Source organism: Lontra canadensis, unplaced genomic scaffold (assembly GCF_010015895.1).
Source record: "Lontra canadensis isolate GAN:19392208 unplaced genomic scaffold, GSC_riverotter_1.0 scaffold15, whole genome shotgun sequence".
Classification (NCBI taxonomy): Eukaryota; Metazoa; Chordata; class Mammalia; order Carnivora; family Mustelidae; genus Lontra; species Lontra canadensis.
Window position 1 is genome coordinate 18,674,963 of NW_022631009.1, and position 26,721 is coordinate 18,701,683.

A 26,721-nucleotide genomic window follows, 5' to 3' on the forward strand; every position below is an offset into this window, starting at 1 on the left:
TCTATTGGACAGGGCTGATCGATGAAAAGATATTTACACTTAGTACAGTTAAGATTTAGGAAATTTTGGAGTAGGAGGGTAGCATGATGAGAAGGGCATTTAAGGAAGAGATAGAGGAGATGCACTTCCAAGGTTTTCTTTGAAGGAACATGCAGTAAACCCATAACAACACACAGTGCACCAGTACTAGTAAACATGGCCCTCAGTGAATCTATTGTCCAGGCCACAGAATTCTGAAGCCTAAGGGTAGGCTTGCCCACTACGACATAGTGAATTTATAAATTCAATGGTTCTAATCCCCCAGGTGGTGTAAGAAGGTGTGATATACCACAACTGCTCAGATTCAAGGAGACTTTCAACTATATACTGACTAAAATAAAGAATCGTACTCTAATAAACATGATTGCATCTGGACAAGAACCTGAAAAACTAAAAATAGTAGACATGTTACCAATGTGGATATTGCTTTTTTCAAGCTTAAAATTTTTCTTCAAAGATTTTATTTATTTATTTATTTGAGAGAGAGAGAGAGAGAGAGAGACAAAGAGAATGCATGAGAGGGAAGAAGGTCAGAGGGAGAAGCAGATGCCCCACGGAACTGGGAGCGGGACTTGATCCTGGGACTCCGGGATCATGACCTGAGCCGAAGGCAGTGGCTTAACCAACTGAGCCACCCAGGTGCCCTTCAAGCTCAAAATTTTATCCTGAATTCTTTTATATTGTCTTTATAATTAAAAAAAATAAAGTTATTCCACCTGGAAAATATCACAATCCTTTATGAGACCTGATCACATTAAGAGGTTATCTGGCTCTATGTGATTTAGTACTGGAGAATTATAGTCAAAGTGTTTGGGTCATTCCAGTTACAGTTACCAACTGCTTGGAAACCTTTTAATATAATTTGTAGGATGCCAAAACCCAGGCAGACAGCCAACATCACTATACCTTACTGTGATTTGATACAATGCATCCATACCTTTCTTCATTTGGACTGAGAAAAATGATAGTAAAGAAGGTATGATAACATATATTTTAATGACTACCCTGAAAGGACTTGAGATATCAGGCAGTATTAGAATGTTATATTTAAATTTTAAATATTAGAGTTCTAGTGTTTTTCTTGGGTGGGAGGAAGAGACATCTGCTAAGAATCTACTGTAAAAAGACAAATGATTCTTCAACTGTCAGAAAATCTGGGATTTTCTGATTCCATGACTTTGATCAGCCACCAATTTTTTTAGGTCTTATCATTCATTTATTTATTCATCCATTCTTCCAATAAAGACTGAGCATCTGGGGCACCTGGGTGGCTCAGTGGGTTAAGCCTCTGCCTTCAGCTCAGGTCATGATCCCAGGGTCCTGGCATCGAGCCCCACATCGGGCTCTCTGCTGAGCAGGGAGCCTGCTTCCCCCCTCTCTCTGCCTGTCTCTCTGCCTACTTGTGATCTCTGTCAAAAAAATAAATAAAATCTTTAAAAAAAAAAAAAAAAGACCAAGCATCTATTTTTTATCAGGCAGCGTGCTAGATGCTATGCGTACCAAAGTGAACCAAAAGTGGTCTCTGTTCTCATGAAGCTTCTGGTCTAGGAGAAGAAACACATTACTTAAAAAGTCATTCATTCAAAAAGTTACAGACTGTGTGCAAGCACTCTGGAGAAGAGCAACAGAGCCCTAGGAGAGCACAGCACAACTGAGAAAATAAAAACCAGTCCCACTGACTACCACTTTCAGTGGCACACAGACAAGGCGAACAAAAGTGTTTCCAGCAGAAGCCCAGAAGACAGTAACACAGCCACACAAGTGAGTAACACGTCTTCCTTCTGAGTGGCTGCTGCTTTCCTGACAAAGGCATCCTCAGTCCTGCTTTGCTCATTTCATTTCCTGAACAATGGTTACCCAGTTTCCGGGCTGCCTCTATGTCTTCTCATACCCAGTCCAGAGCTGGCTGTCATTTCTGGAATCCCTCCTTACACTTATCCAGTATAAGCCCAAACACTGTGAAGAGCTCCTCCCACCTCTGTGTTACTGAGTCGTCCCTAAGGGTCTCCTGCTAAAGCAGGCTAAATAAATGTAATCCTGATTACAGATGTGTTCATGGTAGTCTTTGGCTGGGAGACTTTAGATACAAAGAAAATCAACTCTACTAGGAACTGAAGGGAGGACAGGGAGGGCTTCCCTGAAAAAGTTACACAGGAGGAAGGGTGTGGGAGCTGGCAAAGGATATTCTACAACAGTGTTGTCCAATAGAATTTTGTGTAAAAATGGAAGTGTTCTGCATATTCATTGTCCAGTATGATAGCCCCCAGTCATACTGAGCACTTACAGTGGTAGTGGGACTGAGAAACTAAATTATTGATTTTATTTAATTCTAATTGCCACATGTAGTTAGCAACTACAGCATTATACAGCACAGTTCTAGAATATGGAGCAGCATGCACAAAGGTCCTGAGGCAGGAGGAAGTATATCAGGTTCACAGAAATGAATGGAGCCCACAGCAGACAGCAAAAGGGGGAAAGAGGTACAAGATGAGGTGGGAAAGGAAAATGGGAAGCAGAATACGCAATGCTTTGTATACCAGTTAAGGATTTAGATCTTAATCCCAAAAGCAATGGGATTTAAGTTGGGGGGAGGGGTGACATAATCAGATAAGCATGTCAAAAACACCATCCCTGGTACAGTGTACAAAAGCAGGCATTGTTATAGGCCAGAGATAATGATAGATTGGGCCAACATGGTAGAAGCAGATTGGAGACAAATGGATGGATCTGAGAGATATTTAGAAAGTAATACTGACAGAATTGAGTAATACTCCAGAATTGGAGGATGAGGGGAGAGCAAAATATGAAGAAAACATCCTGGTTTCTTAAACCAGGATGGTGATAGTACCCACTAAGGTGGAGAACACAAGGAAAGATTATAAATCAGATCTGGAATGGGTGGAGAGTCATACACAGTTGGACATAAAGGTTTGGAGCAAAGAGGAGGTAACTAGGCTGGAGAAAAAATTTGAAAGTCTTGCGCGCCTGGGTGGCTCAGATGGTTAAGCATCCATTTTTGGTTCGGGTCATGATCTTGGGGTCCTGAGATCGAGTTCTGCATCGGGATCCCTGCTCAGCAAGAAGTCTGCTTCTCCCTCGACCCCTCCCCTGCTCGTGTTATCTCTCTCTCTCTCAAAAATAAATAAAATCTTTAAAAATAAGTAAATAAAAATTTGAAAGTCTTTAGAATACACATGATAACTGAAGCTGTGGACATGAAGCCAAGAGCACCATTAAGAAGAAAGAGTGACCAAATTATCAAACGGTGGTGCAAGGTACCAGCCTTAACATGTGGGGTTTCCACAGCCATTTTATTCATGAGGTGGGAAGAGGACTACTATGACTCTGAACAATGGGTCATCTGATCTCATCAAATTTCACTGCACAGAGAGAAATCTCAATCTCCTAAAGTATAAAATGCATATGCTAAGGATTTTCCAAGATTTTGCTTGATGCAAAAACAAACTGACATAATAAAATGATAGAAGTCTGATGGTACCATATGCACTATAAACATAGTAAAATCAAGGGCATTGATCACAAGGTAAGCTATGTTCCAATTTAGTACTCGAGTCAACATTTTTAAGATTTTATTCTTTAATTTTTTTTCATGTGAGTACAGTTGACACACAATGTTACATTAATTTCAGCTGTATAACATAGTAAGTCAACTTCTCTGTTACGTTATCTCACCACAAGTGTAGCTACCATCCGTACCGCACAACGCTTTTACAGTGACATTGACTATATTCCTCATGCTGTGCCTTTTATCCCCATTCCATAACTGGAAGCCTGTATCGCCCATTCCCCTTCACCTATTTTGCCTATTTCCCCACTCTTCTTTCATCTCTCAACCAATAGTCTGTTCTCTTTACTTATAGATCTCATTCAGCTTTTTGTTTATTCATTTGTTTTGTCTTTTAGATTCCACATATGAGTGAAATCATATGGTATTTGTCTTTCTCTGACTTATTTCACTTAGTAGAATACTCCTTAGGTCCATCTATATTGTTGCAAATGACAAGATCGCATCCTTTTTTATGACTGTTTATTATTCCAGTGTGTGTATGTGTGTGTGATATGCCATATCTTTCTTATTAAGGTTTTACTATTTAAAAGTGTGGGAGCAAATGAACTCCCAGTTAAAAATTAATCATGTTGAATAGGGCTTAAATTCAAGATAACTTCCAGTATCAGTCTATAGATGAACATAAAATCAACAGACTAACCATCATATGACTATTGAGTATGACAAATAGTCATTCTTTGCTTTCATTTGAAGATTCTCTGCAAACTATGTTAATTTACCAAGAAACATGCAGGGTGTTGAATTACAAAATACATGGTAGAAATATCTGGCGCTTGCCCATATACAGTTCTACTCATGCTTGAGTACATGGCAGGACTAAACTTCTCAGCCCTCTTGCAGCTAGTTAAGACCATGTGACTAGTTCTAGCCAATGACATATGAGCAAGAGTGATACATGTCACTTTTAGGTCAAAGTATTTAGAAGTTAGTCTGCAATCATATGATTGTACTTCTCCATGGGTGTGACCCAGAAGCCACATATAGAAATAGTAATTTCATAAAAATGGAGGGAACCTGGATTTCTGAGTCATTAATAAAAAAAAAAAAACATTTGCAGACATGTATCAGGATTATTATTAACAAGAAATAAACTTTTAGTGTATTAAATCACTGAGCTCTTGGTGCTCTTTTATTCATACAGCCTAATGTTAACTGACACAAAATTATAGTACAGAGTAAGAAAATTCTTGCTTCTATTTTGATTCTTATTATAACTATATATATAATCTTTCTATAAAATCTCTTCCCTCCATGCCTTAAGATTTACATGTTTCCTAATAACATCCTAGGTATTAATACCTGCTTAATGTGTAAATTATCAGTAATACTCTTGCTTATTAGCTGTGTGACCTTTGGCAAGTTTCTTAACCTCCTTGAACCTCTCTACCTTTTCATCAGTAAAATGGAAACAGTAACACCTTTTTGGAATTATAGTAAGGATTAGAAATAAAATGCAGAAGCCACAGTGGCTGGCACACAATACTACAAAATAAGTGACAACTATCATTATTTCTTTTCACAAATATAGATAGATAGTAAGCTTCCAGAGGACAAAAGTCAAAGCAACCTTCCTTTTGTCCTCTACTCCCACATCAAGCACAGCACCTAACACCAGCAGAAGTAAATATTTACCAAACGTTATTATAAAGGAGCTGTACAATAAAATGTGAATCAAATTAACTAAAATCAATCCATTAAAGAACTTCTTAATGCTACCACTGTCTTTTTTTTTTTTTTTTTTTAAGATTTTATGTATTTATTTGACACAGAGAAAGAGATCACAAGCAGGCAGAGAGGTAGGCAGAGGGAGGGGGAAGCAGGCTCCCTGCTGAGCAGAGAGCCACATGCAGGGCTCCATCCCAGGACTCTGAGATCATGACCTGAGCCAAAAGCAGACGCTTAACCCACTGAGCCACCCAGGCACCCCAATGTTACCACTGTCTTAAAAAAAAAAAAAAAAATCCCCCCTCAGGGGCCCGTGGGTGGCTCAGTCAGTTATACATCTGCCTTCTGCTCAGGTCATGATCCCAGAGCTCTGGGATCAAGCCCTCCTTCAGGCTCCCTGCTGTGGGGAGCCTGCTTCTCCCTCTCCCTCTGCCTGCTGCTCCCCGTGTTTGTGCTGTCCCTTTCTCTCTCTCTGTCAAATAAATAAATAAAATCTTAAAAACAAAACAAAACAAACAAAAAGCCTGAGTTGAGCCAAATTGCTCCCTTCTCTGATACCCACATACATACACATATAGAACCATCAGTCTCTGATAAGAAATGAAATTTGCTGGGGCACCAGGGTGGCCCAGTCATTTGGGTGTCCAGCTTTTGATTTTGGCTCAGGTCACGGTCTCTGGTCATGGGATCTAGCCCTGCATCTCTGCACTCAACAGGGGATCTGCTTTCCTCCCTCTCCCTCCGCCCCTCCCCTCATTTGTGCTCTCTTTCTCTCTCAAATAATTTTTTTTAAAAGGGCAATTTGCTAATTCAACAAGAATCCTAGGCATTTTAATAGTTTGCCTAAAAGAAGGGCTAGATTTTAGACAAAAATTTTTTAATGGAATTTACTTGCTGAAATTACTCTGAGCTCACCTAATCTTATAACCAGTTAACAATGCCATGACTGAAGATCGTTCCATTTAATTTATGTCTGATTTGAATACAATATGCAACATAAACACTGATTTCCAAGGCTAAGAGGACAGCTAAGCCAAATTTAGTGAGAACAGTATTCACACTGAGTTTCTGGTAAGTTACTTTCTCATCTACTTCCAAATAAAACCCAAAATACAATAGTTTCCTTTCATAAGGCTCCTTATCTACAACACAAACACAACTGATAACACATTCCCCAAACAGCATGATGGTTCTGCTGACATTGGGCCACATCCATGGGCTCTTCTGTGACTAATGAACTATTTCCACACCTGGTAAGAAAAACTTCAGTGGCAGACTTTTAGTGAAAAAGCATGCGTCTGACATTCCCATGTGGAGTAACGTGCTTTTCCTACAGAAGCACTCGAACAATTAACTATTAACTATTTCCAGCAATATGGCCCAGGAAGCTAAGTTTAAGACAACATTTTTATGACAAGGACATTAAAAGTCTGATTATAAAACTACCAGAACTCAAGAAATGAGGCACCCTCTTAAGGGCTGGGAATTTATCTCGTCTCACTCTGCTTTTCCCCGATTTCAGAGAAGACAGCAGGAACTCAGGAATGGCTAGAGTCAGGAGAGGAAGGGCTGCCAGAGCAGCTTGTCTACCTAACTCTCCGCCAACACTGCAAAGAGACAGTCCCTTTGCTCTTCTGCCCATCTGAAAGATGAAGAAGCATCTAATGACATTGATAAAGGGCACTCAGTTTAAAAAAAAAGAACGTTTGGGTGAGTCAGTCACTGTGTTTACTGAACTACTGAGGATTAGAAGACCCTGCACGGTCTTCTTGAGAGTGTAGAGATAATGGGGAAGGATAGTATTGGTCCTGGATCCTGAAAGCTTGTGATGAGTCTCATCTCTGTCACTTACTGCAGAATGACCACGGGTACTGGCGGGCTCTCTGTGCCTCAGTTTCCTCATTTGGAAAATAGAGATGACAGAAATAGTACACACCTCATAGGGGCTTTGTGAGGATGAAATGAATACATTTCACTCGGGATGATGTCCAGCCTACAGTAAGTTGGGTCACCAAATGTTTCTGATTTTTAAATATTATTATATGGGATGCAATCTCAACCTCTGGCGGCTGCATTTTGTCCAGTGGCAACTAAGTGGGCAGCAGGCTGCAAGTGTTTGGCAAGCTGCCACCACACTAACTCCTCTTTAGGAAATTAGAATCCACAAGTTTTGTCTTTTGCCATTGTCTTTTATTGTCCTGGGTGGACAGAACAATGGGAAGCCAATGACCATCGTCGCAAATACAGAGGCACTGCTCCTAACTGCCGAAGAAGCTGACTTGACCCAATTAAAAAAATGCACTAAATATTCTGGGTCAAAAATTGGAGAATTAATTCACGATTACACCAGTTCTACAAAGATCCCAAGGCAACTAAATGGAGACAAGACAGTCCTTTGAACAAGTGGGGCTGAAGCAACTGGATATAGAACGACAAAAAAAAGAAAAAATACGGACCTCTACCTTTCCCTTACGCCATTACAAAAGTTAGCTCAAGATGGATCAGAAATCTATATAGAAGAGGTACTATTAAAAGCCTAGGGGAAAAAAACAAGAGAAAATCTTTGTGACACTGGGTTGGACCAAGACTTCTTTTTTTTTTTTAATTAATTTTTTAAAATTAACATATAATGTATTATTTGCCCCAGGGGTACAGGTCTTTGAATCGTCAGGCTTACACACTTCACAGCACTCACCATAGCACATACCCTCCCCAATGTCCATAACCCAACCACCCTCTCCATACCCTCCTCCCCCTGGCAACCCTCAGTTTGTTTCATGAGATTAAGAGTCTCTTATGGTTTTTCTCCCTCCCGATTCCATCTTGTTGAACCAAGACTTCTTAAACAGTACGTCAAAAGCATCAACTATAAAAGAAAAAACTGATTAAGCGTACTTCATTGGGATTAAATACAGATTCTCTTTGAAAGACATAGTTAAAAAAACAAAAAAGCTACCAGACTGTAAAACATATAACGACTTCACATTATTTAAGAAGCTCTTAACAACTTAATTAAAGAAGACAGATAACCCAATTTAAAAATTGGGCAAAATATTTCAAGAGACATTTCACAAAAGTTGTAAGAATGGCCAATTACGAAACATGAAATGATGTTCAACATCACTACGCATGGAAGAAAAGCAAATTCAAACCACAAGAAGACACCATCACATATCCACTAGAATAGCTCCTGTTAAAGAGACTGACAGCCCCAAGTTTGGGAAAGGATGAGAAAACCAGAAACCCTCACATACTGCTAGTGGGAAGGAAAATGGCATGGCCACCCTGAAACATTGTACCGCAGTATCTTACAAAGTTATACACACATTGACCACAAGACTCCGCAATTCCAGTCCTAGGTATTTAACCAGGAAATGAAAGCACATGTCCACATGAAAGCATACACGTGAAAGTTCACAGCAGCATTATTCAAAAGAGCCCAAACCAGAAGCAGCCAAATCTGTCCATTAACTGGTGAACAGATCAACAAATTGTGATATATGCTTACCATGGCATAATATTTAGCAAGTCAATAATACAATCTTTTCATACAAGCAACAAAACAGAATCTCAAAAAGTGAAAGTAAAAGTGAAACTACAGACAGAGGGCAGATCAGTGCTTGCCCAGAGCGAGAGAGGAGGTTCCAAATGCAGGGGGCTCAAGAAAACTTTTAGGGTGAAGGAAATTTCTATTGATTCTGACGTTGTATACAATTATCGAAATATTCAAACATCACTTAAAACTTGTGAATTTACAACAAACGAGCAAGGGGGCACCTGGGTGGCTCAGTTGTTCAAGTGTCCAACTCTTGGTTTCAGCTGAGGTCATGATCTCAGGGTCGTGTGATCAAGCGAGCATGGAATCTACTTGAGATTCTCACCCACTGTCCTTCTCTGCCCTCTTTAAAGTAAATAAGTAAATCTTTTAAAAATTTTAAAAATTAAAAATAAATAATAAAACAAGCAATCCAAGAACCTTGTTTGTGTAAGGCCTACAGGTACATGAAAAGAATATCAGATCTCTACCTGTAAAGTATAAAATGTATGTCCATATAACAGTTGGTTATTAATAGTACAAATTCTCACTGCTTCTTTGGCCTTTTGGCTAAGATCAAGTGTATTAATAATAAACATTCTTTCTTGAGTATCCACTGTAGGCCCTAAAGAGTTACATTGTTTCAAAAATTACACAGGCAACATCTTTAGCTACCATTTGAAAAGTTACAAACTAGAAGAGGTCAGAGTGAAAATGTTACAAAGTAGCAAGTTTCCACACAAACAGCTCTTTATTCCTCATAAATATTTAAGACTAAAACTAAAACAAAGAAATGTCATTTAAGGATCAAAAAATTTTTTTATTTTCTTTTCTTTTTGGAGAGAGAAAGACAGAGCACACAAGTGGGGTCGGGGTAGGGGCAGAGGGAAGAGAGAATCTTACACAGGATCCACGCCCAGCGTGGATTAATCTCAAAACCCTGAGACGATGAGGGGCCAAAATAATGAGTCAGATATTTAACTCACTAAGTCACCAAGGCACCCAAGGGTCAAGAAGAATAGAAATAGTCCTCCACACACCCAAACCAAAGATTTATTAAAACCTTTTTATAAAGATACAGCTACATTTTTTTTAAACCCAACGCTCCCAGTTTAATTAATTTTTTTTTTAGATTTTATTTATTTATTTGACAGACAGAGATCACAAGTAGGCAGAGATGCAGGTGAGGGTGGGGAGGGAAGCAGGCTCCCTGCTGAGCAGAGAGCCTGATGTGGGGCTTGATCCCAGGACCCTGGGATCATGACCTGAGCCGAAGGCAGAGGCTCAACCCACTGAGCCACCCAGGTGCCCCCCAGTTTAGTTAATTTATCCCACTTAACAAGCAAACAGAAACAAAACGAGCTGGGGTTTCTGGGTTTAGGTCCTGGCTGCAGATGACTGAGCTAGGACTCACCTCTGTGGTTCCATCCTTGAAGCTCTCGCTGTAAGTGCTGTCCGGGGTGCTGCGCTGGTCATCCTTGAGGTAGGCGCTGTGGCTGGCCATGGAGGGCACACCATACTGAGTCTGTTCAAAGATAACCACACGTTGCTCCTCGCCGTCTCCCCGGGGATAGTGCACGGGTGGGGCCATGAAAACGGGTGTAAAATCTTCAGCTTTCACCACTGTGATTCCTGATACGGGAATGATGGCTGGGCTCTCGGAGATGTTCGTGCTGTATGGTTCCCGCTTCGAATTCTCCAGGTGGTCTTGATTTAGGGAAAGGTTCACTGGGACAGTCTTTAGGACCTGCACTCGGTTTTCTCCTCCACTCAAATTACTCTGGGCTTCATTGGTGCCAAGACAGTTTCTGCATATTGAAACCCATCCCCCCACACAAAAAAAACAGAATTAGAAAAGTCACCAACCTGCAACTCCTGATAAAATAACTGATGCAAGCAATCATCAGTGGACATTAAAGCCATCAGGGGAAAAGTTGATGGTGAACTTTACAAGGGAAGTAGGACATGTGTTTCCCAGTACCATGCAATCAGCCCACCTGTGAAGTGCAACTGGTGGGGGGTGGGGGAGGATAACCCTAAATTTAGCAAGCCTTCATATCTAACTCCCAGCTCTCAGGAAATACAGAAGGCTGGAAGAGATGACTTAAACAACATCAAAAAGAAACAATCATACAAACAGAATGTAGCACATCTTACTGACCTGGTTTCTTCAATAAGTTAGAGGCATGAAAAAAAGAAAGGAGGGTGGGAAGCTTATTCTAGATTAAAAGATTTGAAAGACATAACAATCAAGTAGGATGAGTAGATCTTGTCTGGATCCTGGTCTGAAAAACCAAAGAGGTATTTATAAGACAATAGGATCTTTGAGGCAATTGAATATGGACAGGGAACTAGGTTATATTAAGGAAGCATTGTTCATTTAGTTAGGTGTGATAATGATTTTGAGATTAGGTGATAAAACCTCCTTTTTATTTACAGATACAAAGGAGATGAGTTACAGATGAAATGACAGGATATCAGGAACTTATTTTAAAGATAATTACAATAAGGAAAAAAGAAAGAAAAGAGAGAAAAGGTAGAGATTAAGCAGGTATAACAAAAAGTTACCACTGCTGAACCTACAGAACTGGACGGGTATTTGGGGGTTCATTATACTGTTCTCTTTACTCCTGGATGTGTCTGAAAACTTTTTTTTTTTTTAAGATTTTATTTATTTATTTGACAGAGAGATTGCAAGTAGGCAGAGAGAGAGGGAGAAGCAGGCTCCCCGCCGAGCAGAGAGCCCAATGTGGGGCTCGATCCCAGGACCTCGAGATCATGACCTGAGCAGAAGGCAGAGGCTTAACCCACTGAGCCACCCAGGTACCCTGTTTCTGAAAACTTTCCAAGGAAACAGCTTTTTGAAAAAGGTGGGAGTGAGACAATAATTTGAAGGGGGGCAGTGGGAAGAATATTTTACACTGTTCTCTGGGCTAAACTCCTCCCAAGAAAAAAAGGCAATAAGAATTTATCATTAATATATTTTCACTAAACTGAAAACAACACGAGCTCACTGATATTCTTAGCACTGAATTACTTTTGGGGCTTGAGGGAGTGGTTTAACCAGGCTTATGTAAAACAAGATCTCTCAGATCTCAGACCTCCTGGCTGGTACAAAGAGAAAGGACAGGGTTTGGAAAATTAATTCTCACCGGGCTGGGATACAATACTTTCCATTTCTACTATAGGATTCTGGGAAAGAGAAGAAGCAAAGAGAAATTAGTCAATGGAAGAGTATGGTTAATAGCACCATGATTTTACTAGCAGAGTCCCTGTGGTCAGTTAAATTTGGGGTCACCTCTCACTTACATATGGATTATTCTGAATGATATGGACAAAAAGAAATATGTATTTTGTGTGGAGCCCTGCCCCCAATGTCTGTTGTTTTGGGTTTTGTTGTCTCCCCCGGCCCCCCCCCTTTTAAACTAGCATGATCTTTCTGGGGCTAACTAGCATCTCTCACAGAGACAGAAATATTTGACTAAAAGTGGTTCTTCCCAGACTTAAGCTCTCCTAGCTCCTCTGAGCTTGTCTAAGTCTCAAGCAGGACTACGTATGTATTTCTAGCTTTGATTTCTCAGACAAAACCTCAACGTGAATGAAGCTTGAGGAAAGAATGGTTTCACATGAATAAAGCCAACAGAAAAATACCTAAACTTGGAGTCTATCACAAATCTGTAGAAATCATTCTAGAAAGTAATCCTTTAAAGAATAAAACTGCAAACCTACAATCATTCTGCTTTAAATAATAACCTGCTTTCATGGTCATAGCAGTACAGTGACTCTGTATATGAGACACAGCGAAAATTTAGAAATTATGTTTAATCTGAGTCCAGTTAGCTAGATGATGCCAAACCCAGACCACCCATTTATGTCAGCATTTCCTAAGCTCCATTGTTTAGAACACTGCATGGAATGTTAATAGATGTTCCTCAAAGAAAGGAGTCTGCGATAAAATCAGTATTTTTTTTTAAATTGCCATAACAAAACCAGCCTGTGTGAGCCACAAACATCATGAACACAGTAAAGGCCCCCAGGCATTCCTTCACCTGTTTAATTTATAACCCAGAATTTCCCAAACTCATTTTACCCCAAACTCTCTTGTGGAGGATTAACTATTAATACTTGTGGATAACGTCCTGTTGGATATAAGAGGGGCTGGTCTATATTGATTAGTTCCCAAAGCAAGTGTCCAGTTTCCATTCCTCTGGACTTTGCACAAGCACAGACTTACTGCCATTGCCAAAATACTCAAAGTTAACCAACTCCTCTATAGCTGGAGTCCATTTCAGGCCAAATTTATTAATTCTTTAATTCATGCAAAACACATGAATTCTAAACAAGAAACTCAAGTCAAAATATTTGGGGCATTTTTATGAACAAACCTAAGTGAACTACAGAGTTGTGTAAACCTAGTCCACTCATCGGTACCATGTGAAGAGGGACTATGAGATATAGCACCCTTCTGGAACGTGTACACCCATCTCTGTGGAAGAGCAGTAGTTTTAGCAGCTAGAAAACCTCAGAAAGACGTCCAAAAAATGGATGAGTAGAACAAAGAAGGAATTATTGGGAGCTACTGACTCATCTGCAATATTATTTAAATTGAACTGAATATTACAACAGGAGAAAGAAATGCAACACTAAGAACGGTGCCTTAAATATAATTTTTTTAAAAATCTCCATCACGCCATTGAGATTTTCAGTTATTTTTCCAAGCACCGACTTCTTTATACAGTCAGTTGTGATGATAGCTTGCTAGCACATGGCACCATCATTCATAAATACACAGCGGATCAAATGAGAGCCTTCCAAATTATACTCAACCAGAAGTCTACTGAGTCAAAATTAGTCTATACGTGGCGGTTGTGTCTACACCTCACTGCCAGTGTTTTTGAAGGTGCACCACTGAAATCACAACCATAACCATTAAAATATGATGGGGGGGCTCTTTCATGTTGTTCTAAAAGACACTTCAACAAAAAATAATGGTCTCTTTTGTCCATTATGACACAGACAGAGCACATAATCTTAAGTATGTTTCCCCCTGACCCTTCTATGATTACTGATATATGAGTTAGCAGACAGCACACGCTCAGCTTAATAAATGGTGGCTAAATGGAGGGCAAGTCACGGCACCTGAAGAGTGTCAGGCTCTTTCCCTATCATCTCTGCTACCAACTAGGGCCCAGGGCCCAGGGCCCCAAGACAGTGTGGAGCATTAGAAGATCCCTTTGCAACTGCAAATCAGAAGCAGACAGCCTGTATCTTTGCTGAGGGTATATTTTGGAGGTGATGCACGGCCCAGGACCGGTGGTTGGTGGGGTCGCTCCCGCTGCTGGTCATCTAACGAGATCATGTCATAAGCAGTTCCTCTCAAGGCCAGGTAAGATGCTGATGTTCGCGATAGCAGGGGGTTTTGTTTCTCCTGGCTTCATATTTCCATATGAAAAAAGTCACTAATAGGAAAACACTGTGGCTTCTCCCCATTCCTCTGCAGGAAAGAGATAGATTTGATTGATGGGTTTGGGAGAAACAGCTCAGTAAAGTGGGTCAGTCCTTTCTGGTTCCTTTTTCAGGTCTGGATCATCCTGGCCACAAAGAGAAGACTCCAGTCACTGCTGCCATATCACAGTGGCCTGTCCCTTCAGGGAGGCCTGGAGCCCTGCCTCCGATTGGGTGAGTAGACATATCTAAATCAGGATGGACATGTCACAAACTGCAGATTCAAAAATCTCATTCTCTATGGGCTTGATCAGAAAGAAAACTGATTTGTTTTTTCCTTTTTAATTTCAATCTATTTGGGTCTTGTTTTTCAATTGGTTCTTAATTCAGGATTGCAGGAAAGGGGTGTCACATAAAGATCTCCTAACATCTTTCCTGCCCCTGCTCCCTCATGGCGTCCGCTGCTACTCATGTTTCTCTACCAGTGGCCTCCTGGGGTGAGAGACCGTCCAGCCTCCTTCCTCTCCTGCTCATCAAAAACAATCTCTTCATGGCTCACTCCCTCAAGGGCTTGATTACAATTATCCAGCCATGGGACTGATCAGAAAAAGCTCACCCCTAAATAGGCTATCTTGCCAGCATTTCACCTCTAAGCAAGGATTTTTAGCTGTCTTGGAAGACGGTCTATCGAGAGCCTGCTGAAGACCCTTTGGATGCATAAGCAAATTATGCAATTTGCTCTCCCTACTGCAAGATCCAGTTTTGGTCCAGACTCTATAAAAGACAGAAGAAGCTAAACTTCTTAATCCCATCTCCTCTCAAGAACAAAAATTACAGCTTAGCACGGCTGTTTTCAAAAACACAGAAAAAGAAGTTATTTGGGGGAGCCGGCATATTCCTTTACATAACGCCATACCTTTTATCCTGCTCTTCTTGGCCATCACTTGCTTTGCTTACAGACAGCAGCCTCTTGTCTCGAGGAACCTAGAAATATCACCAACCATCAGTCAGACTTACACAGATGCAGCTGTGACTAAGCAGAAGACCAGCAGAAGCAAAGCACCTGAAATAGAACGTTCTCTGGGAAAAGGGGGCAGATTTACTGTAGGCAGCTGATGGTTAAAGATGAGTAGCATGAGTGGTGATGACAGTGGATCAGACACAAAGGGGTGATGATAAACAGAAAGCCATGATGATCACGGTTCTGCTGTGCACCTGCTGATATGGGCATCTCTGCCTGGACCTGACTACCCCAAAAACTGCCCCACCTTGGGAGCGAATGAGGGGAAAGGAGCACCATGAGTGGAGGTTGAAATTGGATCCTGGAACAGACAGAAATCATCTTGGATTTACAACAAGCATCCTCTCAAAGAACAGGGACAGACCCTTCACTCTGACGAGGGACTTCTGGTGCTGACCCAGAGGGGAGCCACCTGGGTACGGGTCCGCAGAGTGCAACAGGAGAACAGCAGCCTGTACCCCAGGACTAGCCTTTAACCACCACCCCTCCATAGCTTATAGCCTTGCTTCCACAATTTTTCTTCAAAGGCACTTTCCTTATTGTCTTTGAGACCACAATGCCAACACATTACTTGAAAGATGAGTGAGAAAGTGCTACTAGAGAGAAGAGGCGCTCCTACCAGCTGCATTCTGACCACCATCCAATCGTCTTACGGCAGCACGGATCATTCGCTTATCTCGGCCATAGTTTCAAACACATGAACAGTAGCTTTAAATTTATTTGTGTGGTTGGTTGGTTGGATGTTTTGTTTGTTATTTCTGTGTTTTTTTGCTACATTTCCAAATCTTCATGCTAGTCAAACTCCTTTGCACCCAAATGCAGTCTTCATTATGTTGACATAAAAGAGCCTTAATGAGAAGCATCCCTCTTCTAGATTCTTCTAGAAATTCTTATGGTTTCCACTCACCTGGATATATATATATATGCAAGCCCAGTCAGCTGGGTGAGGGAGGCAGCAAAGCAGTGTAGCTACCAGTCAACACCTAAACCTGAATGTCTGGGTTAGAATCTCAGCTCTACCACTAACTAAACTCTGCCTCATTTTTCCCATCTGTAAACCATGCTTAATGGCAGTCCTATGGCTAACAATGTTTTTACTAAAATTAAGTGAGTTAATTTTTTTCAAAGCACCTGAGTATCTGGTACTTTGTAAGTATTGTTAAATAAAATTAAATCAATTGTAAGTCTTTTGTTCACATGTCAATGTTGAGGGTCTACAAGGTGCCAGGCATTGCTAAGTGCTAGATGGAAATGAGCCGAATGAAACATAGCTCCTACCATCAACTGAAGATGACAGATAAACATAAACATCCACGGCATCATTATTCATAAGAGCCAAAAGCTAGAAACAACCCAAATGGCTGTCTACAGATAATGAATAGGCCAAGTGTGGTATAAACATACAACAGACTATTCGGCCTTAAAAATGAAGTTCTGATACATGCTCTAATATGAGTCTTGAAGACATTTAGGCTAACTCCCATGTGACTCAAATCCACCCGCTTCCCTCTGGATGTTTGCCTCCTGCTTCAGCCTCGGACATCTCCTGCCTGGGCTACTGCATCAGCCTCCCAACTGGTCTCCCTTCTCTTTCACTTTGTCCCAGCAAATCCATTCTGGATCCATTAAGAAGATCCAGACTGACTTTAAAAATGCAAGTCCAATCCCATTATGCTCATACTTGAAATTTTTCAGTGCTTTCCATTTCTTGAAAACACGGCTCCAAAAAGCTCCCACCTCAACTTAAGCGGGATCACTTCAGTGCATATAGTCACACTGTATCTCAAACATGCAACACTCCTCTTAGCAAACCCATCAAAGTTTTCTCTGCCTTTGGATATCCATTCCACCTCTGTAACTATCACCATTGCTGAACGGTCATAGCTAATTAGTGAATATTTGTTGGATGGATGGATGGACGGACAGACAGATGGATATACAGACGGACAGACAGATATTTAGATGGCTTTATAAATGGACAAACAAGCAAACCAACAAACTGGTTTCCAGCACTCCACAGAACAGATGGGAACACATTAGCCAAAGAAGCATATTTTCATAGAACTAGAATCAAATAATGATGAACCACCAGCTCCCTCAGAGGAAAATGAAGATAAAGTGAGTCAAACCACTTTTAAAATGCATTAAATAATGGAATCTGTCCTATTTTCCTGTCATGCCTGAAATTCATCAAAAGTTCACACTTGACTTTGGCGCTGCTATTGATAAGTAGCTTGAACTGGATAGAAAACTAAGCTTATACCTGACTCCCTAAATTTTGAGAATTCCCATTTAATATGCTTTGAATGGAGTTTTTTTTTTTTTTTTTAAAGGCAATTTCTAATGGTGGACAGGTTATGAACTGAATTGTATTCCTGCAAAAGTATCCCTGTAAATCCCTGTTCATGTGTTGAAGGCCTAACCCTCAATGTGACTATACATGGAGACGGGGCCTTTCAGGAGGTAATTAAGATTAAATGAGGTCATAGCAGTGGGGCCCTAATCTAACAGGACTGAAATACAGAGAAATATACAGAGAAATATACACCCACACATGTAGACACAGCCAGAAGGCAGCCATATGCAACGGAGGAAGGAAGAGAGGCCTCACTGGAAAACAACCCTGCCAGGACCTGGATCTTGGGCCTCCCACCTCCAGAACTGTCAGAAAATAAATTTCTGCTGTTTAAACCCCCCAGTCTATGATACTCTGTTATGAAAGCCATAATGGAACGGAATTAGGAAATGTACAGGATTATACTGTGACCTTGAGGAAATCCCACTTAGTGGCCTGAACTATAAAATATGAAACCTGATGGGCTTCACTGCAGTGATGCTATAGTGACAGTTTTAAAAATGTACATGATTCTTGATGCAAAAAAAAAAAAAAATACATAAGCAAATAAACATTCTTGATGCAAAAAATAAAAAAATTAAAAAATAAAAATGTACATGAAAAGACTTTGAAATGTATGAAGTATTATACCAAGATATGCCTTTGCAGTTCTCAACGACAGAGATCACCATTTCTTGAGTGCCTGCTGTGTGTCACACATCCTCTCTCTGATAAAGCCCCCTACTGTCCCAGGGGGTGATGTGGTCTAGCCACAGGAGTGTGGAAGAATGGTGCATTTAGCACTTCCAAAGAGGTATAAAAAAAATCTATAGAATTTAAGTGATAAGACAGCAGTAATTGTTACAATAATTTAATTTCCCAAAGCATACTAAAAAATACAATCTCTTGTTTCATTAGTATTTTACTTCATACAGAAGGAAGGTCTATTCTCAAAGTAGATTTAACTTCGTTTTAACTTGATACCATCATAGGTATGTCGTGATGGTCAGAGATCTGACTAAGGCCTGAAAATGATCATTTGCACACAGTTTTGGGAAACGAGACTAATTCTTTAATGTTTAAAATGTTTCAAGCAAAAATATAATAAAGTTTGTGTGAAATAAAAGGAGCCATGTAACTCTACTCATCCACACAGTCTCAGGAAACATTTTATTTAAATATTTTATATCCTAAAGTAATAATTTAATCCTGAAAAATATTAATTCAACAGAAAGAGTTATAGACTTGGCAACAAACTGAGTTTTATATAAATGCCCTATTCTGCATCTCAACACATTTACAGACAGAAATGTTTCAACTATCTTTTAAATATCAAAAACATCCAAGAGGAGAGGTAACTAGGTACCATATTTACTAACAATTATCCTCTGAATGTATGGGGAAATAAAATACATTGCTTTCATAAATTACTAAGTATTTTGTTCTGCAGTATACTTCTCTTTTCATTAACACAAAAGAATTGCCATCTAATACAGACATCTGAAATGATGTCCATTTCACAGTGATGGAATAAAATCTGTTTTTTAAAAATTACAGTATATGTCTTCAAAATATATCTTGATATGATTTTATCAGGGTCACATGAATGGTAAGGGATCTTTGGAAAGTATGAGAACTCTGGTTTAGGAGCGAGACAGGAAACAAGACTTGCAAACGTGAAGACTGCTGGAAGGACAGAGAAAGCAGGAAACAGGGAGGAAAACAGGCAGAAGAGACTAAAGCTTACTAAAAGGAGAACATTTCCTCTTGGGTGATCTCGTGATGGAGGAAGAGGGGGAGGCGGGGACTCAGTTCTTACTCTCAAATAAAGCGTTCACTGTGCCCAACCAGGAAAATAAACACAGCCATTCTCACCTTTGTGCCAATTCCCAGCATAAGCCAGTGGTGTTTAGAATCAAAGCTGGCAATAAAGCTCCTCATTCAGTAAATACGTGTTGATTTTTTTATACTTCACCAGTGCTACAGGAGCAGGTCGTACCTTTCTAAGAGACAGACCAGTGTTTCCCGTTAGGTTTCCTGAAACACTCCTATTTTGAAGGTATTGTGTGGCAGGTATTTTTGTAAGGTAAGTGAACTATACTCATTTTGTTTTAAAGGTTTTTCAAAATAAACATTTAGTACCCATCAAAACAAATGGAAACAGGGTTATAACAAAATTAGGTTTTGGAGGTACTGCAGAAGTCAACCACAAAATACTCACTGGAATATTCCTGATAAAACTAAAAAAAAAAAAAAATCAATAAATCTAGAAACCCCGAATGTTCTTATAAAATAAGAAATCTAAAAGCAACCTAAATGCCCCTAATTGAGCAATGACTAAATTAAGGTATAGTCATGCAATGTAATTTTTTAAAAAATAATCTCTACGCCCAACTTGGGACTCAAACTCTCACCCTGAAATCAAAGAGTCACTTGCTCTACCGACTGAGCCAGCCAGGTGCCCCTGTAACATTTTTATTCACCAAAAATCATAAAGTGAAAAATGGCAGCAAGGATGTATTTGTAATACGGTATGAAGCAGGAGATAATATGCGTGCACGACAACAGAGGACACAGAAATAAAGATCCCAAAATGAAAACTTCGTCCGGGTGGATGGCGAAGCTGAGCTCCCCTGATGGGAAAGCAGGGAGGCAGCGGGAACAGGAGCAGGCTGAATTCTACGGCCAGCGGCCAGCGTGGCAATACTCTGTTCTCTCCCCTCTTCCCACCTGAGAGGAGGGGCGTCTCTGGGGGCGGGCACAGGAGGGAGGCGGGGCTGCCGGATCTACCTTGTAGTAGTCGTAGAGCAGGCCCAGGGCGGCAGCACTGTCCTCGTCCCCATTAATGCTCATCATCGCCTTGGTGGCCGCCGTCAGGGGATTCTCCAAATACGACTTCCAGGCTTCATCTTCACTGGTGTAGGCCCTTCGCGTATTGAACGGAGGTTCACTGGGCATGGGCACTAAGGCCACCAGTCGTTTATTACTTTGAAAGCAAGAGAAATGTGAGGTTCATTATCAGGGAAATGTTCCTTTTTCCGCCAAAAATACACACATTGCATGGTTCATCTGTACTCCCCTGGAATGAGGAAGGGAATGCTGCCACACTGCATTTATAAAGCCACTATGCCTCCAGAAGTAAAAATGGTCTTTACGACATTAAGTACTGTAAGTTGATACCCTTCTCAGTTGATTTTTTTCATATTGTCATTCTAGGAGCCAAATCATTTTTATCTGACTGTCCTTTATTAATATTACCTGCAGGAAGCAGGTTTTGGTTTAACTCTGAGTTGTAATTATAAGTAAATATGTGCAATACATTAAATGTAATCAATACTAAAAACTTTTATCAAATTTAATCCACATTTGAAATTGCTTGCAAATTACAGGCCAATCCAAGTCTCTTAATTTAAAAATGGCAGTAGAAGCTACTGTGTAAATAAGCCATATTGCTGATACACTGCCTAATAAGGATTAATAATAAGACATTAAGACTCTGTCTGTGAATCCCATGTTGCCACAGGATCGTACTGTACTTAAACGACACAGAAGCTCCAGGTTATAAAATCTTCATGGAGAATGAGCAGAGCATCTGGAGAATTTTCAGTAGAGACAGAAAGTGGCTGGAGTCATTTGTTAATCCTAACCAAGCCAAACTTGGGTAAAGTAACAACTGATAAGGCAACTTCTTGCAGAGGATGGGACAGTGACTCAAATACCCAATACCTATGACAATCCTCAGCAGCTCCCTGGGCTGGGGCCTCTGGTGTAAAGGAGCCTGGAGAGGCTTTGGAACTTGTCTCTTGGCCCTCTACTGTTTGTCCATTGAAACAGAACCAAAAGGTAACGACATATTGTATCTCAGTAACAGCTCTAACTCATAATAACAACATGGGCAAGTGACAGGACCGGAGAAGGTTAACACCTGAACTAATGAATGGAAATTCAGCCACCACGGGTCCTCCACGTGACTCAGCTCTAAAAGAGGTACCTTTTTGCTGACTATGGTCCCTTCCAATGGGAGATGATCTCAGCTCACTCTGTGATAGAGAATTGGGGTGCACTGTCTACAAAGGCTGCGCTGGGGGCCCCTTCTGTGCTGGCATGGTGCCGTGCACTGGTATAAGGTCAGAAAAGGACACTTTTCGTTGTTGGTAAGATCAGGGAATGAGGGTGGGAATTTCACATTTAGTGGAGTGGAATTCTGAGCTAGACAGTCACCAGGCCCCTGATTTCAACTCTGCCGGTGGTTTGGTGAAACAGTTTGGGAGGAAAAAAACCATACTAACCCAATTGCAAATGAAGTGGATTCGAAGGGTTAATGATGTTTCTGGAAGTATAGGGTGGAAACCCTAGTGGAAGGGTTTACCAACCATGAGGCAGGGTGGTGCCATGGGCAAGCAGCGGGTACTGGAAGTGTATCCTTGCTCACCATTTACAGACATGCAAACTGTCTGAGTTTCAGCTTTTTCACACCTTACATAAGGACAGCAATGCCCACCCTGTTTAGCTCACAGTGTGATTGTGAGAAGCAAATACCCTAATGGAGAAAACAGAGCTCTGCAAACCACGCCATGCTATGCAAACAGTAGGTACCATGATCACTGCACGGTTCTTTGTTCCTGCAAAGTTTGTGGGTGCACTGTTTTTTGGTAAAGTCAATTATAATTGAAAGGTGTTAAAGACAACCATTTCAGAGGGAAACTGAAGTTGTTCACTTAGCAATATTCCGTAAGTGTTTACTGCAAACTCGATAAGTGCCAGGCATTATGCTTGTTATTGAGGACACGGGGGCACACAAGACAGACCCTTTCCCACTGTCCATACAGCTTGCAGCCCGGTGGAGAGAAGGCACCACCGTTACAAGAGCAACAGGTGTGAGAAAGGGAAATGGACAGTGTCATGAGGGTACAGGACAGAGGGGACCAACCTATCCAGAGGATCAAAGAGGAGCTGAAGTTTCGACAGAGATCTGAAGGTAGGAATGCGTTGTCGGTCCATGCTGAAATGGGCAGATGTGGGAAATATTTTGTAAAGGGAAGAACATTTTGGTAATTCAGAATAATGGAATTTTCTGCCAAAAGGAGCACATTTGTATTCATTTTGGAGTCAGCTATGGAAATTCATATATTCTAATCTAACAGTAAAACAGCATTTTCTTGTAAAAATTACTTATTTATACAGGATAGGGTTGGACTTGAGGACAGAAATGTGGGTGACATCCTGAGAGCCTATCAGTGGAAGAAATGAGGCCTCTGGGGAGAACCAAGAGAGGTGGTCAGCCCGGGTGTGGGAAGGCCACCCACCACCATGTCTTCCCTGTTGTTTAGCTGGGCACCCTGGGTGATTCCACCACTTAGAGGGGTAAGCAGCAAATCCTGAAACCTTATCTGTGCCCGTGAGGGTCCACCCATCACGCACACTTCCTAAAATGCTCAGTCCTATAGGAAGGAAGGAAGGAAGGAAGGGTTTCACGTTATTTGCAGTGACCTCATGATCAAAAAAAAATGTGGATCATATTCTCTTTAATGACTGAGAGAAGCACATATTGCCTGGCAAAGGAAGGTGTTAATTGCAACCCTGGCTAATTTCCACAAGTTTAGCAGGAAGTACCAGGCTGAAGGAGAAGGGCCAACTCCTGGTTTACTTACACCAAGTGGTATCCTGATTCATTGGAGAGATTTCACTTCAAGTCTTCCTTCTTTAAAGACCCTACTCCCCACCCCCACCCCTCGCTGAGTCTTCTGGATTGCTGATTTCATCGGTTCCTAGCACACAGGTTTAGTCATAAATTTGGATTCATCAGCCTTTCCCCTATGATGAAATTGTTGATGAATCCTTACATGATTAGTGGAAAGAAATATTCTGGGAAAGCACAACTTTACTAGTTGTTTCTTTGCACATTTTTGGTGACCAAAGGATCCTTTTATGCTCTTTCCTTTAACTGCATAATGACTTTGATTTTCTTTCTTCTCTTTTCTCTTTTTTTTTTTTTTTTTTTGGTTGTTGTTTGTTTGTTTGTTTTCTTTTTTTGGTTTTTGGTGTGGGTTTTTTGTTGTTCTTTTGGGGTTTTTTTGCTTCATAGATTATAATCCCTCTAGTACAGAGCTGAATAAAGCTTGATTTAATAAAAACAGAATAATCTCTGGTACACTAAGCAAATATGCAGATTTACAAAGAAAGGAAAGTTTCCTAGAGCAGATTTTACCAAAGTTTGGAACACATTCTGAAGCTGAGTTTCATCATCGTTTCTTTTGGAATGGTAGCTCTGCTTCAGCTCTGGTCAACCTTTTAAATATTCGTTTTGTAGCTTTAGGTATGGCGTGTTCTGGGTAGCCTTAAACACAGAGCTGTAAACAGCAGCTATAAACTTGATCCCTGGTCCTTCTTTGGAGAAAAGTTTAGATTAACACCTGAGAGCATTCACAGCAAGGCTAAAGGCCGTGTTAGGCCACACATATAACTTCTTTTTTTTTTTTTTAAGATTTTATTTATTTACTTGGCAGAGAGAGTTCACAAGTGCACAGAGGCAGGCAGAGAGAGAGGGGGAAGCAGGCTTCCTGCTAAGCAGAGATCCTGATGCGGGGCTTGATCCCAAGACCCTGAGACCATGACCTGAGCTGAAGGCAGAGGCTTAACCCACTGAGCCACCCAGGCACCCTCCCACGCATATAACTTCTCATTCTCTTTTTTTTTCTTTAATCCACTACTTCACTTCCGTGGATGTTGGGAGAACAGTTGAGAGATGACTCATGAGCGGAAGCAGGGAAAGAGGAGGGGCAGTCATGTGACTGAGAGTCAGGAACAGCTCCAGATCACTTCGCCAGAGGCAACCTACCATCCCCCATAAGCATTAACAAGAGTCTGATGCAGGAATGCTTTGCTAGGGAGAAGCGTAGAAACAGCAGTGTACGATGTCTTTACTTTCTAAAAATATGTGCAGTAATAATCAATAAATCCAGACATAAATCTATTGCATCAGGGACCACAAAACAAAAATGAGGTCATGACATAGTCACACAAATTACCACTTTCAATCCATCTCTCATCATCCATTTCTTTTGTAACTCCTACGAGGTTGCTGGGTTTTGTACTTTTTTGTTTTGTTTTATTTTGTTGTTGTTTGGCAGCGGGGGTGGGGGGGATGTCAATCCAGAGGAAGGGTGGTTTTAGAGTTGAATAAATGTCAGTTTTAATTTCAGTTTTGTCAATTACGGAATTTAGATGAGTTACTTTCCTTCTCTGAGCTTCCATTTTTCATCTGTAATATGTTATCAACCTTTCAGAGCTGTTCTGAAGGAACAACTCACATATTTAGAGATGAAGTGCCTGGCACATTACAGATAAATAGTTCAATTAATAATAGTTAAAAGTATTATTTCTCTTTAGAAATGATCCTATTATTTTTCTGCTCAAAATCCAATAGACTGTTTTCAGTTTTTAATCTTGAATTTTCTCGGATATTTCTTACTTTTCTAGAATCTTGCCTTTGTCTGGCTTCCAAGACATTGTATGAAGGTGATTCTCCTCTGCAGCCCATCAGTCCTTTCTAGTTTTTATTCTACTTCAATTCTCCTCTTATTCCTCTAACTCTGACAGTCCTGGGGCCTTTGCTCTTTTATCTCCATTACTGATTCTTCTGACTTTCACTGATCCTCTACCCTGGTAACTGACACATGTATGTTACCAGAGAACCAGTTTTGCACTTTCTGCGGAGATGCTCTGTTGTGAACTTCAACTCAACATACCCAAACTGAGCTCATCATCATTTCTCAGTTGGGTTCCCCTCACCATCATCTGTCCCTGGTCATCTAGAATCAAACCTTGTGTACTGGTTTAAAATACAGACTCTGGAGCCATATAACTGAGGCATAAATCCTGGAGGCACTACTTACTAGCTGTGTAACCGTGGACAAGTTAGTTCATCTTTCTGTACATCAGTTTCCTCACCTGTAAAGTTGGGATAGACCCCCAACTGAATTAGAATAGTATCGACTCCCTAGTATTTTTGTCAGAGTTAAATACAGACACAGTGTGAAAGCTGCATACATGTTGCCCATTGTTATTGCTCTTTGTCCCTTCTACAGAATCTGTTACCGTATCTAGCCTCACAGCTCTCATCTTCTCTCTTCACGCCTCTAGCTAGTCTTCCTATCCTTTAACTTTCCCCCCTTCGATCCACACTGCGGCCCTGCAGAATAATCTTTCTAGAACACCTAAGTATGAGTCAGAGTTTCAAGTACAATACAGGGAATGGGGAGAGCTATATTTTTCATAAAATCAATTTATAGCATATTTGTAAAGTTGGTTGTGAGCTACAAAGTGCTACACAAATAAAAGTTGCCTTAATTTTAGGAAGCATAACTATAAATTTAACAAGCATTGATCATATCTAAACTATCTTTCTAGGGGCGCCTGGGTGGCTCAGTCATTAAGCCTCCGCCTTTGGCTCGGGTTGTGATCCCAGAGTCCTGGGATCGAGCCCCATGTCAGGTTTCCTGCTCCATGGGAAGCCTGCTTCTCCCTCTTCTACTCCTCCTGCTTGTGTTCCTGCTCTTGCTCTCTCTCGCTCTGTGTCAAATAAACAAATAAAATCTTAAAAAAAAAAAAAGCAACTATCTTTCTCTCACCTCCTAATTCTCACCTTCAAATTAAACAAATTAAGGATTCATTCTTCTATTCCTGTGAACCACATCACTAGGAAACCAAGCAGATTTACATGCAGACCAGAGGCAAAACAGGAGGAAGGCTAAAATCCATTCAGTTAAAGGTCCAATACTCATGGGTTGCTCTCCTACCTGTTGTCCATCATTCTCAACACTGATTTGAGTTGGGGGCAAAAAGACTTTTCCACCCACAACAAACCACTTCCCTCTTTCTCAGAAGTGCAGCTTTTATAGAATTCTCAGGATTTCATTTTATATCCTCTACTTCAATCTCCCCCACCATCCCCCATCCTCATTTCTTTCTTGTTCTCTCTCTCTCTTCTCTCTCTCTCTCTCACACAGACACACACAGCCTTTGAGATGGTACAAATTCTATTCTCCACACAGAATATTTTATCTTATACTCTGAGTGTTCAGCACTTGGGG

The 26,721-nt window shown here is 40.7% G+C and overlaps 1 protein-coding gene across 5 annotated transcripts in view; it reads right to left on the reverse strand.

Moving 5' to 3' along the window:
- GRHL2 (grainyhead like transcription factor 2) overlaps positions 1-26,721 on the reverse strand; it is a 158,023-nt gene that overhangs the window by 89,942 nt on the left and 41,360 nt on the right. For 4 of the 5 annotated variants that reach the window (XM_032858574.1, XM_032858569.1, XM_032858571.1 and 1 more), the window contains exons 2-4: positions 20,420-20,615; positions 15,190-15,257; positions 10,243-10,636 (exon numbers count right to left, since the gene is read on the reverse strand). In XM_032858574.1, the coding sequence (XP_032714465.1) occupies positions 10,243-10,636; positions 15,190-15,257; positions 20,420-20,587 (630 nt within the window). In that variant the 5' untranslated portion in view covers positions 20,588-20,615. Of the gene's footprint in view, positions 1-10,242; positions 10,637-15,189; positions 15,258-19,504; positions 19,594-20,419; positions 20,616-26,721 lie in introns of those variants that run through there. The other variant, XM_032858572.1, reaches the window with a different exon arrangement.